General features: G+C 37.3%; 1 protein-coding gene across 1 annotated transcript in view; it reads right to left on the bottom strand.

The window, feature by feature from the left end:
* Positions 1-6,235: 6,235 nt before the first annotated feature.
* The window catches only part of LOC131520848 (uncharacterized), a 45,180-nt gene continuing 35,497 nt past the window's right edge, over positions 6,236-15,918 (bottom strand). Inside the window, exons 8-15 of the mRNA XM_058745360.1 lie at positions 15,653-15,851; positions 15,448-15,526; positions 7,985-8,107; positions 7,765-7,897; positions 7,513-7,671; positions 7,308-7,384; positions 6,966-7,226; positions 6,236-6,731 (exon numbers count right to left, since the gene is read on the bottom strand). Of these exons, the coding sequence (XP_058601343.1) occupies positions 6,507-6,731; positions 6,966-7,226; positions 7,308-7,384; positions 7,513-7,671; positions 7,765-7,897; positions 7,985-8,107; positions 15,448-15,526; positions 15,653-15,851 (1,256 nt within the window). The 3' untranslated portion in view covers positions 6,236-6,506. The remainder of the gene's footprint in view (positions 6,732-6,965; positions 7,227-7,307; positions 7,385-7,512; positions 7,672-7,764; positions 7,898-7,984; positions 8,108-15,447; positions 15,527-15,652; positions 15,852-15,918) is intronic.

Below are 15,918 nucleotides of genomic sequence, written 5' to 3'. Positions count from 1 at the left end.
AAACTGGCCAATAGCGTTCAAGCGTGCAAAATATGAGCAGGAATCCCTCTCTATATAAGGCAGTGCTTGTACGTCATCCATTCAGAATCTTTGACTGAAGCAACTTGGCATTCTAAAGGCCAATTCACACCGCACAGACAAACGCCAACAAACTCCAACAAACTAGTCTGTTGGAGTTTGTTGGATCAGTGTGTTACCCCTGTTGGCGTTTGTTGGCGTTGGTTGGAGTTTGTTTTCACCCGACTGAACATGCTTAATCGGCGTTTGTTGGTCGTGGAATGTCTGAGCAGTGTGAAAGGGTTTTCCAACAAACTACAACAAACTCTGACGTGCCACGAACCGTTTCCATGACGATGCGCATATTTCACTTAAAGCGTGCTCCACCCACGGCCTCTTTCCTTTTTATTCGCCATCTTTTCAGGTGAAGAATGACACGCAAAGACATTAATAACAATAAAATTTTGATTCTGGTTACAGGATCATCAGTTTCGTCCCCAATCAGACTTCCACCATCAACACCAAACGCGAGCGGCGTGGTGCAACGAGACAAAATACAATAGAGGTTCTATTGATTATAATCAGTGACGCTGTCTACACTGGATGCGTCGCGATGGGACCACTGTCGCGTCCGGTGTAGACACCGTGTTACTTGACTCTTTGTGACTCGACGTTTGTTGGTGTTTGTTGGGGCAGTGTGAACATGACAGTTATTTTTAATAAAATTCTAAATCCAACAGCCAACTTGAGCCAACTTGTTTGTTGGCGTTTGTCTGTGCGGTGTGAATTGGCCTTATGATCCAGGAGCACGGCAATAACAGCAATGTCTCGTTCCCTCATTTCGGGGAACCGAGGTTACGTTAGTAACCGAGAGCGTTCCCCTTCAATTCGGTCACTCTACATTGCTATGGCAACGTATAAAATCCCGCCGTGAAACAGCAATGGAGCCTGGCTCGACTAAGTATGTCAATTTTCACATCCAGAGCCGTAATGACAGCGGCAATCATATTGTCTACAGGACCTAGTCGAAACCATGTAAAAGTCAGGGGGGCGCGGCAGCAAGATGGCGGAGTAAACTCCGGTGAAACGGTGAAATGGTGGCGGCTTCGGCACTTTCACATATAGATTAATTTAATTGTTTAATTTCAATGAAATCATGTTATGATGCACTGCCGTATCGGTATGATGGTGACCAAGTCCTAAAAGACGTGGTGAACTATACCATAATATTGTGATAAACTGATGGGGACAGCATTGAACTGGTCACGCGTCAATACAGGGTGTATACGACCTAGTCGAAACCACTCTGATACACATCTCAGATCATAGCTGAGGTTGAGTAGGCGCGTGCACTGACGACACATCTAGGTTATAAAACCTCGCGAAAGTGCTGGGTGACGACCAGCCTACCACCATACAAATGTCCTGAATAGACGCTTTCCTCCTCCGAGAAACAGCATCAGGAACGCGGCTTTGGTCCCGGAGCCGGTAAATTAATTTCCACAAAGAACCCAATTGTTCACTTTTAAGACGTTACTGTTGTGATTGGTAATTAATTGGTTGTTCTTTATTAATTGGTCATAGTTCGCAAGTAGTTCTCAGTGAGGATATTTTTATTTAATAATTATCACATATCTAATAACTACCTTTGTCCTAAAATTGTTACTACTTACTGCTTAGTTAATCTTGCTTCTCTATTAGTTAATAGTATTAAGTTAAGTGTTAATGTAGTACCACCTATTACTTCCTGCATAGTTACTTGTTAACAACGGACCATTATTCTAAAGTGTTACCAGTCGAACGCACCATTATTAGGCTTGTTTGAGATGCACCTCGCCTCGCCTGAAATGTAGGTGAGAGTAGGCGGCTGCAGTGAGAGAAGGAGTGAAATAAGCACAGTCAAGACGGACAGTTCTGCCCTCTCGAAGTGGAACAGATACCTACGAGATCAAAGGCAGGTATCGCATTATTCTCACTCATATGCTGTGCTGCTGATAAACATGATATAATTTCAGTTCTGTTGTTTTTATATGAATATAAATATGATGAATAAGACACTCAAGATGCTTGCTATTTAATTCCATATGAAAGGTGCATTTAATAATTAATAATTTAATTCAAACATGTATTTTAGATTTTTATAGAAAATATGACAACAATCACATATCTTACACAGAGATCACACTGTCATAGTGTTTGGGAATATTCATGCACAATTTAAATACATAATAGCATAAAAATCAGATTTAAAAAATATAACATTTTAGAAGAGAACGCAGCATCACGGTTGTCTGAACCAATGAGCATTAAGCTGTGTCGTCAGTCAGTCGTTTCCCATCATGCTTTTGATCAGCACAGTCGGTGGAGAGCAACTGCGCGCGACTGCTCAATCCAACACAGCCGCCTCGCTGTCGCAAGGGTTTTTTGGCACACGTCAGCATGACATCAGAGCAAGGCGGACGTAACTTGGAACACTTTTCTAACCGGCAAGCATCTCGCGGTGATCACCGGTGATCGGTTCTGCGCAGATTTTGCTCATTTCAAACAAGCCTATTGAGTCACATTTAATAAAAAAACACTGATAAAAGCAAATATACCTCCACTTTATTGGTATTTAAATAGTATATGTTTATGTTGAACTTTATTCTTGAACAGATGGCCCTGTAGTAAGCAGTATATAAAAAGTGTTTCTGTTGCTCATGAAACCATTTCTGAAACGTCTGTGCATTTGACAAATATTTCATTTTATTTACTTCATCTGCGATAGAGTATGCAAACACCACCGCATGAGCGACACTAACGGGTGCAGAAAGTATCTGGCTGGACGTGTCCATTTTCAACTCCACCCCTGACTGCAAACGGCTATTCTCGTTGATGGCCATCTGTAGCCATGCTTCAAGTTGAACGCACCTAATAACTTTATTTATAGTGCACTGTCGGCTTCATAACTTTGCAGATAGTTTATGTTCATATACAGCTACATGACACACTGCATGAAAAGTAATATTCGAAAAGGCATAATAGGGGAACTTTAATACGTTCCCAGACAGCAAGCAGTGTCGGCCCAGATCCGGCCCTCATCTGGCCCTCATGGATTTCACACAGTCCAGATGTGGGCTGGATCTGGACCAAAACTATGTTGCTGTCTGGGTTGTTCAGTTGTACTTAAAATGTTATTCTCTGATTGGTTCATATGATAATGAGCTCGCACTGGAGAGCTTCGTAAATCAAATATGATGTGCGTGCAAATGTCCCTGGAATGTGAATGTAAGTCTTAATTTTATACAGTTATATTATATAGAGCGATCGTGTATCTTTTTTCCGCAAAACTGACCTGTATCCGAAACCTACTTTTGCGAACTAGTCCTAGGTTTTTCGGCCGATCGGAACCAAACCACTGCATAAATATTCTGTGGACATTGAATATCAATAATTATAAAAAAAAAGGAGAAATTTTTGCGCGAAACAGTACGCCAAAAAGCGTCTATGCTAACGTTAGCCATATTTTAATTGAAGCATAACTCTTGAATGGAATGAGATATCTTCACCAAACTCTGTACAAATGTGTATGAGCTCAATCTTTGGTGAAAAAAAAAAAAAAACTGTGCAGCTCTGCCACTTGATGGCGTTATAAGATAAAAAAAAAAAAAAAAAAACATAAAAACAGCTATAACTAGGCAACCGTTGGTCTGATCGGCTTGAAAATTGGTATGCAGTGACTTGGTCCAAAGTGGCATAAGTGTATATAAGGACATTCGCATATCTCAAAAATCATGGCTGCCATTGGCCAAACAATTTTAAGCACCTATTTGACAAGGTTAATGGAGGTTGATCGGAACGAAACTCGGTGGGCATGTTCGACTCATGGCCCTAAAGGTCTAAGAATTTTGAAAGAAATCGGCTCCTAGTTGGCGCTGTTGAGTTTTATGGCTCTGTAATGTGGTTTTTCACACATCCACACAATATGCATATCATTTAATATATCTCCTCATAATGAGCAACTTTGCATCCAGGACCATTGATGTCAATCAAATCGTTCATTAAATATTCTCAATTATGTTAAAACCTACGTTTGCGAACTAGTCCTACGTTTTTCACTCAATCTCGATCAAACCACTGCAGCGCAATTCTCTGGACTCTCTAGATCAATAATAGGCTTTGGTAAGCTGTAACAGGTTAATTTAGAATAGGGGCATGGTCAAATATACCCAAAAGCCTATAAAACCTAAACGAAAACTCAAAACTTTACGAAACATGGTGAAAACATGTATCAGATGACTCTTAGCAAGCAAGAAAAGTTTAAAGGAGATCGGACCATAGGTGTGGTATAACAGTAAAAAAGGCCTCCAAAAACACAATTTTTCTATAGAAAATGGCCTCAAATTGTAGAACATGCTCATATATTCACACAAACACTAGATCTTCATATCATATGATAGATCTCCTCATTCTGAACAACTTTGCCTCTGGGACTAATGCTGTCAATCAAACTGTTCATTAAAAACAGTGTTGTATGAGAAATTGTATTTATAGCCACTAGATGGCTGCGGAAGACCACTAGTGATCCACTCAGAGTAAGTTTATGTTAAATGTCTTGTTCAGGGCCACAATTGTGGCAATCCCTATCAAACTCACAATATTCTGAGGTTCCATTTGGAAGTCCAGACCCTAAACACTAGACCACCCACCACCCCATGCTGCTGTTGAGTTGTCTAACTTGATATGTAGTCATTAACTGTGGGCCACCTTGCTTCCTAACAAGAGTGGTGTTTTTCCTTTTATTCAGTTGTCTCACAGGAGCAACGTTGCAAAAGTGGCCTCGTGGTGCCCTCCAGCATTGGTGCAGCCATCGGTGCCAAACTTACTGAAATTAGAGGAAAGAAGTAAACACAAAAACATCCGGAAACCTTGACTGATGATTGATGGCCAAGACAGTGTGTGTTTACTGTTCAAAGTATTTTGTTGTTGCTTTTTTGTGTTTTGTTTTTCCTGAGCAATGTTCTGTTTGCTATCAAGTTGAAATTCTAAATTACTCATGTGGAGTATAATTTGATTGTGTCACTTTCATTGATTTGAAATAAAAGTGTTCCATTGCATATTTGTGTAAGTCATTGACTGAAATCATATGATTAGTATATGCGGATATACGTGCACTTTTTAAATGGCCACAACCTACCATGATAAAAGAGCTGCAATATTTTCTAGCATTTCAAATACAGACCTTTCAAGTACTAAAAGCACATTTCACCTTCTACCTGCCCTGTCCCAGTTTTGTTGCCATAACTTCATTTTACCTTGCCTGTTTTTACTACTGCTCACACTTTTAATAAAGCCATACATGGATCTCAACTCCTGAAACCTCATTGGTAAAGGCATTACATTTTTGACTCACACTCTAAGTGGTTTTGTACTTTGAAACACGTAAATGTATTGCAGCAGACCAAATACTTGTTTTGTGTTTGTAGCACCACTTACTGGGCATCGGAAAATGTGCCAGTGGAGCCTGGGTTGGCAAATTCATAGTTTAAATTCTAATAATAACAATAATAACAATTTGACCGTAGTTTAAAATAAAGTTGCATACAATGTGATCTTAAAGGGACATCTGAGCTGCTGAGGACGCTGTGGATTACTTTCATTTTTTCAAGGTAATGCTCCTCAAAATTTACCTAAATATGTGTATCACTCCAGACTCCTTTGTGAATCTGTGAAATTTTTTAACTGATCAGCGCCGTGCTTGTGAGATTAGTTCGTGCCATCCCTAGCGCGAGATTCGTTCGGTAACGTGGTCTCGCGGCTCCGCACCGATGACAGGTCAAAGCTGCATGAGCTCCATAACATTGCGTTGTTTCGTCCCACTTTCAGTGCATTTGACTTCCCATGTACAGCTGAACTCCGGTTCGCTCGCTCTCAGTTACGTTGTTTCTACCAGCTGTGTTTATTGCTGCAGATATGCAATGCAGAGAGAGACACACGTATACACGACGCCCTCTTCTGGAAACAGGGCGGGAATATTCAGCTCATTTGCATTAAAGCTATAGACTCCAAATCAGCTTGTTTTTAGACACACCCCAAAAATGACATTTTCCAGCTGTTATCATAAATGATCTGTGGGGAATTTTGGGCTGAAACTTCACAAACACATTCTGGGGACACCCAAGTCATATATTACATCTTGTAAAAAGGGGCATAATAGGTGGCCTTTAAGTCATTTCCAATTTTTCACCATACGTTGTAAGGTAACATCCAGTTTTATTATGTTTTTATAGAACTCATTGGTGTACATGGGTTTCATCATAAGTGACTTTTTGTAAGAAAAAAAATCAATGCTCAACATTCATACAGTTAATAATAAGAATAATAATCTTAATTTGTAAATTTGGTTATTTACTAATTTTGTGAAATTTAAACATTTATTTATTTATTAATCCCTGTTGCTAAATCCATACTTTATTAGAAAGCGGTCTGACAATCTGTAGCTGATCATTTTCTGACAGATTTTCTCTGTCTCAGAGTCTGTTGCTTATCAGGTCTTGAGCTTGTGTGAGGCGTTCTAGACGCTGCTTTAAATCAGCTCTCGCACGTCCTCGCTCTGAGTCTTCACTCAGCAGTTTGACCACATCTGCCCCATTCCTCATTTCCAGCATTTGATGTCGCAATGTCTTAGCTGCATCCTTCAGCATGAAGAGGATTATAAGCATGGGCACATAGTCTGTGAGGCGCTGATAGACAATCTATATGGAGACAGGACATGAATGACAACATTCACTTGGAGTGTATGTTGCATGTTCTCTGTTAACATTTCCTCATGCAACATTACAGTATGAATATACTTCAGCCACCTTTTGGGTTTCCTCACAATCCTTAGGGGTTCCTAACAATTCATCCATGTTTCCATATTTACAATTAAAAATAAATAAATAAATAACAAACATTTAAACATTTTAAATAATTGTATGGTTACCCACCTCATAATAGAGAACCAGTTTCTCGGGTACAAGATTTCTTGTATCCAACAATGCACAGCCTTTGGAATTAAATATTGTGTCATCATCATAGTGATTCTTGTCACTTGTTTCTATCCCAGTCTTCTGAGGGATGTCAGAGTCATCGAGTTTCTGTTGTAATACCTTGTCCTGTGTAAAGACCAGTTTCTCCATATGAATGAACTCTTTAATTCTTTTCTCTGCTTTGGCCTCTTGTTTTGTCTGAATGTCACTGATCATGTTCTAAGGAGTAAAAGGTAATACATGAAAGATAATAATAATAATAATAATAATAGGGTAATCAGTATTGGTTGTTTTACTTACAGAGACAATGTATCTCATTGGAGGGTACTGGTCAAAAGACAAATGACATACCTCCCTGAACTTATTCTGAACAATCTCTGAAAATAAAATTTTAGTTTGACAAGAAGAAAAACGGTTTAAAGCAATACTTTGATTATTTTGAATGGAACATAATAAATGTTATATAATTTCCATAGTTGTAAGAAAGAAAGAAAAAACACCTTACCTCGTACATCTTTCAGTGTTGCCATAGCTGGCTCTTGAAGGGCTGCCACATGGTTTTGGATAACACATTCGTATTCACAGAACTCACTGAATGTTAGAAGTTCTCTTCCACGATGGATCTCGTTGTACATTTCTATCATTTCGGTCACTCTTGATTTGACTAAATTTGTAAGGATGATGAGAAAAGGTACATTTTTAAGGTATAGTCCTACTAGGAACAAATAGTTTTTCATGTTTACATATCTTGACTCACATGATACTTCAGTGCTTCTCAGGTGGCTGTCCCATTTCTTAAATACAGGACGTAGGGTTATATAAATGTTTTTGTCTTTTGAGTGTCCTGTTCTACTCAATTCATTTATTTGATCACTGAACTCCAATATAATCTGTATAAGAAGAAAACACATTTTAAATGCCATTACATTATTTCTGGATAAATAAGATTTATGGTCATCTATTCTCAGAGCTCTTACCTCACTGAGAAAGGGTCCCATCATCTTTTCTTCCAGAGGTGGACCCTGCTCATAGTATTTAAGGTGTCGTTGCACACTAAGTAGCCTAGTCTGAATCTGCTCAGTCAAGGATGGAAGTGATTTCTGTATTCATTTAAAAAAAAAAAAAAAACGTTTAGATTAGGGAAAATGTGAAAGTCTCCAATTTAATTTAAGAAATCAGGAAAATAAATAAATAAATATAGTATTTACATTTTAATTGTATTTAATATTATAATTTTATAGTACTATACTTACTATTTTAGAACTTCATGTTATTGTATATTTCTGCTTTTTTTTTTTTAAATGTACAACCCAAATTCTGGAAATGTTGGGACGTTTTTTTTTTAAAGACTTTCAAATCACATGAGCCAATATTTTATTCACAATAGAACATAGAGAACATAACAAATGTTTAAACAGAAAGTTTATACTTTTATCCACTAAATGAGCTCATTTCAAATTTGAGGCCTGCTACAGGTCTCAAAAAAGTCGGCATGGGGGCAACAAAGAACTGAAAAAAGCAAGATTTTTTTTTTAAAAAGATTCAGCTGGGAGAACATCTAGCAACTAATTAAGTTACTTGACATCAGATCTGTAACATGATTAGCTATAAAGGGATGTCTTAGATAGGCAGAATCTCTCAGGCCCTGTCCCAAATGGCACCCTAAACCCTTGTGGTCTTCCTCTGAGTCCGCACTTTCGTGACGTAATGCCACTTTGACTGTCAGGTTGAAGTCTGCTGCAGAGCTCGCCCCAGTGCGGGCTTGGCAGAAGTGCGTATCGATGCAATGGCCGCAAAGGGGGTGCTCACAAGCACCCTTCTGAACGCTAAAATGAGGAGTGAGACACCCTACGGCCTCGTGGACTTAACAGACATGCACAAGCAGCGGCCATTGTAAGTCCGTAAGACCGCAAGTACACATTAAGTGCTCCATTTGGGACAGAGCCTCGGAGGTAAAGATGGGCAGAGACTCTCCAATCTGTGAAAGATTGTGGAATACTTTAAAAACGTCAAATTGCAAAGGCTTTGTAAATGTCATCATCTACAGTACATAACATCATCAAAAGATTCAGAGAAACTGGAGAAATCTCTGTGCATAAGGGACAAGGCTGAAGACCTTTGTTGGATGCCCGTGGTCTTCGGGGCCTCAAACGACACTGCATCACTCATCAACACGATTCTGTCATTAACATCACTAAATGGGCCCAGGAATACTTCCAGAAACCTCTGTCGGTAAACACAATCCGCTGGCCATCTGCAGATGCCAACTAAAGCTCTATCATGCAAAAAGGAAGCCATATGTGAACATAGTTCAGAAGTGTCGTCGTATCCTGTGGGCCAAGGCTCATTTAAAATGAAATGTTTCAAAGTGGAAATGTTCTATGGTCAGACGAGTCCCAATTTGACATTATTATTGGAAATCACCATGTCCTCCGGGCTAAAGAAGAGGGAGACGTTCCAGCATGTTATTAGCGTTCAGTTCAAAAGCAAGCAAGAGTTTGGGTGCTGAATTGGCCTGCCTGCAGTCCAAAACTTTCACCTATAGAAAACATTTGGCGCATCGAAAATACGTCAATGATGACCACTAACCCTTCAGCAACTGGAAACCTATATCAGGCAAGAATGAGACCAAATTCCAACACCAAAACTCCAGAAACTCGTAACCTCGATGCTCAGACATCTTCAAACTGTTTTGAAAAGAAAAGGAGATGCTACACCATGGTTAACATGCTTCCCGTCCCAACTATTTTGAGACCTGTAGCAGGCATCATATTTTGAAATGAGCTCATTTTGTGCATAAAACTGTAAAATTTCTCAGTTTAAACATTTGTTATGTTCTATTGTGAATAAAATATTTTTATACATTTTTATTTTATTCAAATTTAAAAAAAACCGTCCCAACATTTCCGTAATTCAGGTTGTAATTGTCGAAAGCATAATTGTTTAGTTATTAGTTATTATTATTTTATTCATATCTCAGTGTACTTTCACCCATGTGGGAGAGTTAAGATGTGTGTGAGACACAAATAAATAGAAAGAAAGAGAGATCAAATGAGCTTTCATTTTTTTTAGATCAGACCATAAATTCATAAAAATAAATTCATATCCACTTATAAAAGTGATATCTTTGTCATAGAATGCCACATGACAGTGCCGGCCAGTTGCATTGGTCTCTATGAAATGAAGCATCTGCTTCAGCTAACTGTCAACCCCCATTTTTGAACATATACATGAAAGTGCACCATCCAAACTTAAACTCTTATAATTCATGAATGCTTTGGAATACAGACATAAGGTTGGACTCGTTTTAAAGAGGACAATCAGCAGATTACTGCAAAAGTGGAATTATTTTAAAATATGAAAGTAAAAAAAAAAAGTTATAGAAGTTTAAATTTACTGTAAAGAAAATACAAAATATTATTTATTTAATATTTTATATAAAATACATATTTTACATAACAGGTTTACTCTAAAATTGGCATAAAATTAAAGCCTTATGTCTCAATAAGTTATGTTCCAAATTTGAAGTTGATATGAGAAAAATTGAGGTTCCTGTGAAATTTTATTTAGGGCGTCATACCACAAACAGCCACCGGGTGCTATCCAACTCCATTGAATTATTTTGATGCATTTTTCTGTCACAGATGTCTAAGTTTCTCTGTCAATATTACTCCGATCACACAAAAACGACGAGAGTCAGACCTTTCTGACAATATGTATTTTGTCAAGATTATAAAAGTTTTGATTCTAAAAGACCGTAATACATTGTGAAATATGGCACTTGACACTGCCCACTAAGGGGGAGGAGACCGACAAAATATTTTAAAGTACAATTTCCATGGTAACGCAATGTCCGATTTCAAAATGGTTTTCACAGGATGAATTTTGAGGTTTCAAATGATATATAATGCATGATGATTACTCAAATATTTGATAGAGAAAAGAGACAATGAAAAAAAGAGCGCCAAGCGTCCCACAGGTGGGACGGTGACAGTTAAGGGGTTAATTTGGCGCAGGTTACTGAAGTATGAGTAGGTGTGAGATGCAAATTGGCTGCACCCGGCTCACTGCAGATGAACGACAACTTCAATTTCGATTGGATCTGTGCATCTACTGTGGTGAAGTAGACCATTTTCTGGCCTCCTGCCCCAGGCATCCTCCTCTGCCACCCCACAACCCTCCGGTGAGTCCTATTTACAATTATATAACCTATTATAATTTAATATAGGTCACATCAAATCACTGTTAAAGCTCTGATAGCTCTGGTTCTGCAGGACATTTTATTTTATGCTTGTAACTGTATTAATGATTGATTCTGCATTGTGATACCACCCTTGGGGGCAAGATGTCACAAGAGTCGGTTAACATCCAAATTGGAGACCTGCATCAAGAAATGTTTCAGCTGTTCATCACTGATACACCTACCAACCCATTGATTCTTGGTTTTCCATGGCTAACTCAGCATGATCCCATTATCTCCTGGGTGAAGGCTGAGATTATGAAATGGATGCTTCTCACTGCCTGTTTCTGCAGTAACTAACTGGACAATATTATTCTCATTTTGTTTATCATGGCTTGCATGTTGTGGTCAGTAAGACTGTATCCACTGCCCTTCCAGGACTGTGCCATTGACTTCTTCCTAGGGACACAACCTCCTAAGAGACTGCAGAGAGTTTATTTTTTTGTTTTCCCTTTACAGTTTCAAATGATGTATTACTCTTGTCTGACAAAGTATTTTAAGTTACTTCAGCTGTTATCCGGATAAAAATGCAAGTCATCACACTGACGCCTCCATTTCATCCAGTCAGTTCACTAATAGCACTTCTGTCAGGACCACTATCGTCAAAGATGACTGACAATTACCATACAGTTTGGATTGGCGGTATGGTTCTGGGCAAGAACTCCCTGCGCATGTAGCCTAGCATGGATGAGAGCAGGGAGAGCAGCAATAACCCCCCCCCCCCCATGGTAAACAGAACAGAACCAACATAAATGTATTGCAGATATCATTAAAGTTCAATAATGTAATGTAACATTTTAGAAATTAATCTGATTCAAAGAAGAATCAGAAGGCTGAATCCTGACTAACAAAGGAGGAGTTGGGGATGGAGGAGGGTAATTAGCTATTGAGCAACACAAAGCAGGTGATAATACTAACTTTATATATGAGTGCCGTGATAGGTGTTGCATCCCTATAGGTAGATGTGGATCAGCTGAGAGTTAGCTGATGCAAGCTTGACTAATGTGACCTGTCAGAACTAACGCTGATGCTAGATTTGGATATGCGCCTAATAGTGTACATTTATCTACAGAAGTTTAACGTTAGAGCGAGTGGCAAAGTAAAGTTGCTGCTACTTACTGGTTTCAATTTCAAATAATAAGCCATATTTGAGGTTGATGAATGATAAGCAAATGTTTGAATTTTCTGCCGATATACTGCAATTATTACCACAAGGACCAGCTGTTAACAATGTGTTCGGTTCGGATTACGTGACTTTGCGACTCCCTGTATTAGTTTTTTTTTTTTTTTCTGCGACTAATAACATTTTGGTCTAATAAGCTTCTCATCATCAACTAACATTTACTACCAGAGTCCCATGTCATTCAAGTTCATCAGGTGCTTCAACGTCTGACTGAAAACCATCTCTTTGTTAAAGGAGAGAAATGTGAGTTCTATGTTCCCACCATTTTATTTTTGGGCTATATAATCATTGCAAATGGAGCTCATATGGATACTGCTTCAGGAGGTGATAAAATGGCCTCTTCAGTCAGTGAAGGAGCTTCATCAATTCCTGGGGTTCACAAACGTTTAAATGATTTATTAATAATTTCAGCACCGTACTTCCACACCAATAACGTCCCTCCTTTGTGGTGAGCCTTATTGTCTAATGGGCAACATTTTTGACTCCGAGGCCCTGAGAAATCAAGTTATCCAGTGGCTTCATATTATACTTCCTTGACTTTGAGCTCTGGTTGGAAAAGGCTGTGTCCACCAAAGCATTTTTTTTTTTCATCGTTTTTAATAAAGCACATAATAAAATTATTATTATTTATTTATTTTTTTTAAATGACTTTTTTTTTTTTTTTAAATGACATCTATTTCACAGCACTTTTTTTCTCAACACTGAGAGTTAAGTAATGTTCAACTTTGGGTAAAATGCAACGGTCATTACTTCTGTGGATATTCCCTATTATAGCAACCAAAGCGTTTCAACTGAAAAAATGCTGTGCGTCTGTAACGCTCACCAATCGTTCACAGCTATGCATTTTCAGTAGTAAAAATGGTTTGGTGAACACCAGAGGTGTAAAATACTTGAGTAATTTTACTTGATTACTGTACTTAAGTATTATTTTGGGGGATTTTTACTTCATTCAAGTACAATTTAAACTGACTACTTGTACTTTTACTTGATTACATTTCTGAAGAAGAAAACAGTACTTTTTACTCCTTACAATTTTATTTCAACTTAAAAAGTACATTATATTTTTATGTTATCTTATACACATTGAATATGGGAAACGGAAGCTCAAACGTGCGTGCTTGACATGAGAACCAATGATCATTGTTTTCACGCATCAAACACACACACAGTTCTACTTGAGTTATGACTTTCATCAGGTAAATGTCTGGGTTCAAAAGTTCACCATCAAATCTGAGGAAGCATGTTGAGGTAGCAAAGTTGCCTTTTCCCCCAAAATAGTTTATTCATTATTCTTTGTTTTGATAGAGCCATTAGCTGTGTAATACATTGGCTGAATGCGCAAGATTGAGTGCAAATAAAATCATTGATACATTTTTAAAAATATATATATAATTAATATTTTTGTGGGAATTATTTTTTTTAATTAAATGTTACAAATCTCCAAAAAAGTGTTTAAATGAACATTGTACGTTTACTTAATTGTAATTCATGTTTAGTGATGTTCTTACCAGGTAGTGGATAAGTTGTATTAATAATATGTCATTATATGACACATTGAGTAGGAATTTGGGCTCTCAATGTATATTTTCTTAATCTTAATAATTACACGATTTGCTCATTAATTCATATAATTAGTCGCAAATAATTATGTAGCAATATTTCCTGAGAAAAAGCCCCCACAAAAAAATTCCCCAAATAAACAATTAAAAGATTAATGATCCTTTTAGACAGTTACGTAGACAACACAAAAAAGTGGCCTTTCAAAACATTAATATTGTATGTTTTAATTCTATGACTCTCTTCATTAATTCAACCTATTCTTGCATTCTGTCTGGAATATGTTTCTAACCTCTGCATCACATCGTTATTAAAAGTGATATTTCACCCAAAAATTAAGATCCTCACGTCGCCCCAGATGTTTATGACTTTCTTTCCTCAGATGAACACAAGCAAAGATTTTTAGTCCGTATAATGCAAGGGGACAGGACCACTTCAGAAACCACACAAAGTGAACACGACGGTCAAGTTTAAAATATTAGTATTTGTAATTTTCATTGTTTCACTTAAGAAGACACTGATTCATTAACAGGGGTTGTATGAGTTACTGTCATATTCACTTTGTGTAGTTTTTGAAGTGTCATTTTTGGACGTCCCATACTTGTTATACGAAAAAAGATGATTTAGTTTAGATGATTTAGATCTTAGTTTGTGTGTTCATCTAATAAATGAAAGTCATTATTTATATATATAAAATTTTACTGCATGATTTTTACTGTACCACCAATAACCTACTCCTAAATATAATGTAGAAACTTAAATTTTCTGTAAAGCTGCTTTGCAACGATTTGTATCGTGAAAAGCACTATACAAATAAATTTGAATTGAAAAACCTGTATTTTTCTCCCTTTAACAAAACTTCTGTATGTCTGTCAGAAAAAAAAGTACTTCTACTTTCTTAATACTTGAGTACAATTTAAAGTTGTACTTTTTTACTTTTACTGAAGTATGTTTTTGGCCAGATACTTGTACTTTTAATTGAGTAAAATTTTCACTGAGTATCTTTACTTTCACTTGAGTAAAATTTTTGAGTACTTTTTACACCTCTGGTGAACACACAGCCTACAGCTTGCCAGAAACAAATTCTAGTTGCCACCACATTTCTCAAGAGCTGCTCAGCCTGTGCCCCTTCATTTATTATTATTTCCATCTTCCTATACGTGTCTCTTTATCTCTTTTTCTGAACTTAAGCGCTCTATATTATCATGTTGGATTCCACTACAGCTTATGGTTAGGGTTAGTAGAATAAGTTGACATATACTTGCAAAGTTAGCTATAGTCAGGAAAATGTATGTTGGGGGATCATCAAAATAATTTGGAACCAGATATTAAGCAGACAGTCTACTAATTGTCTAATGACTGATAGTTGAAATATAGCTGCAAAGTTATAGTCAACAGAATATCTAAAAGGAAGCATCAAAATAAAGTGATGCCATTCCCTATTATCATTTACTGCTTGCCTTAATATGATCAGCCAGTTCTTTGGTCAGCTTGCCTGCCAAGCATTGAATAGATGCTTTATTCTCATCCAGTAGTGAGCTGTGAAGACAAAAAAAAAAAAAAAAAAAAAAATATATATATATATATATATATTAATAACATGAAATACACAAACTGTTAATGCATGGTATGTTTACAATGAAAATAGTGTGAGTCATTAAGTACCTAAAATAATGATGGTCCCTAAAGAATGTCAGTTCAGCCTCCATGGCTTTATCAAAAGGAATTCTGTCATTGATGTCACTCTGACCACGACATCGCACAATAATGTAACCCTTGCTGAGAGGAATGACTTTGCCCTGAACAATGTTCAAAACATCAATCTCAGCTCCTCTGTCAATGAGGTCTGGTTTTGTGAGAATTGCTACTCCACATATTTAAATAACAAAAAGTTGAGAGAGAGATAAAGGTTAGAATAAGCAAATATCATA

Source organism: Onychostoma macrolepis, chromosome 15, assembly GCF_012432095.1.
Source record: "Onychostoma macrolepis isolate SWU-2019 chromosome 15, ASM1243209v1, whole genome shotgun sequence".
Lineage (NCBI taxonomy): Eukaryota > Metazoa > Chordata > Actinopteri > Cypriniformes > Cyprinidae > Onychostoma > Onychostoma macrolepis.
Note: the sequence above shows the minus strand (reverse complement) of the source record. Positions and strands in the feature narration are given on the sequence as shown.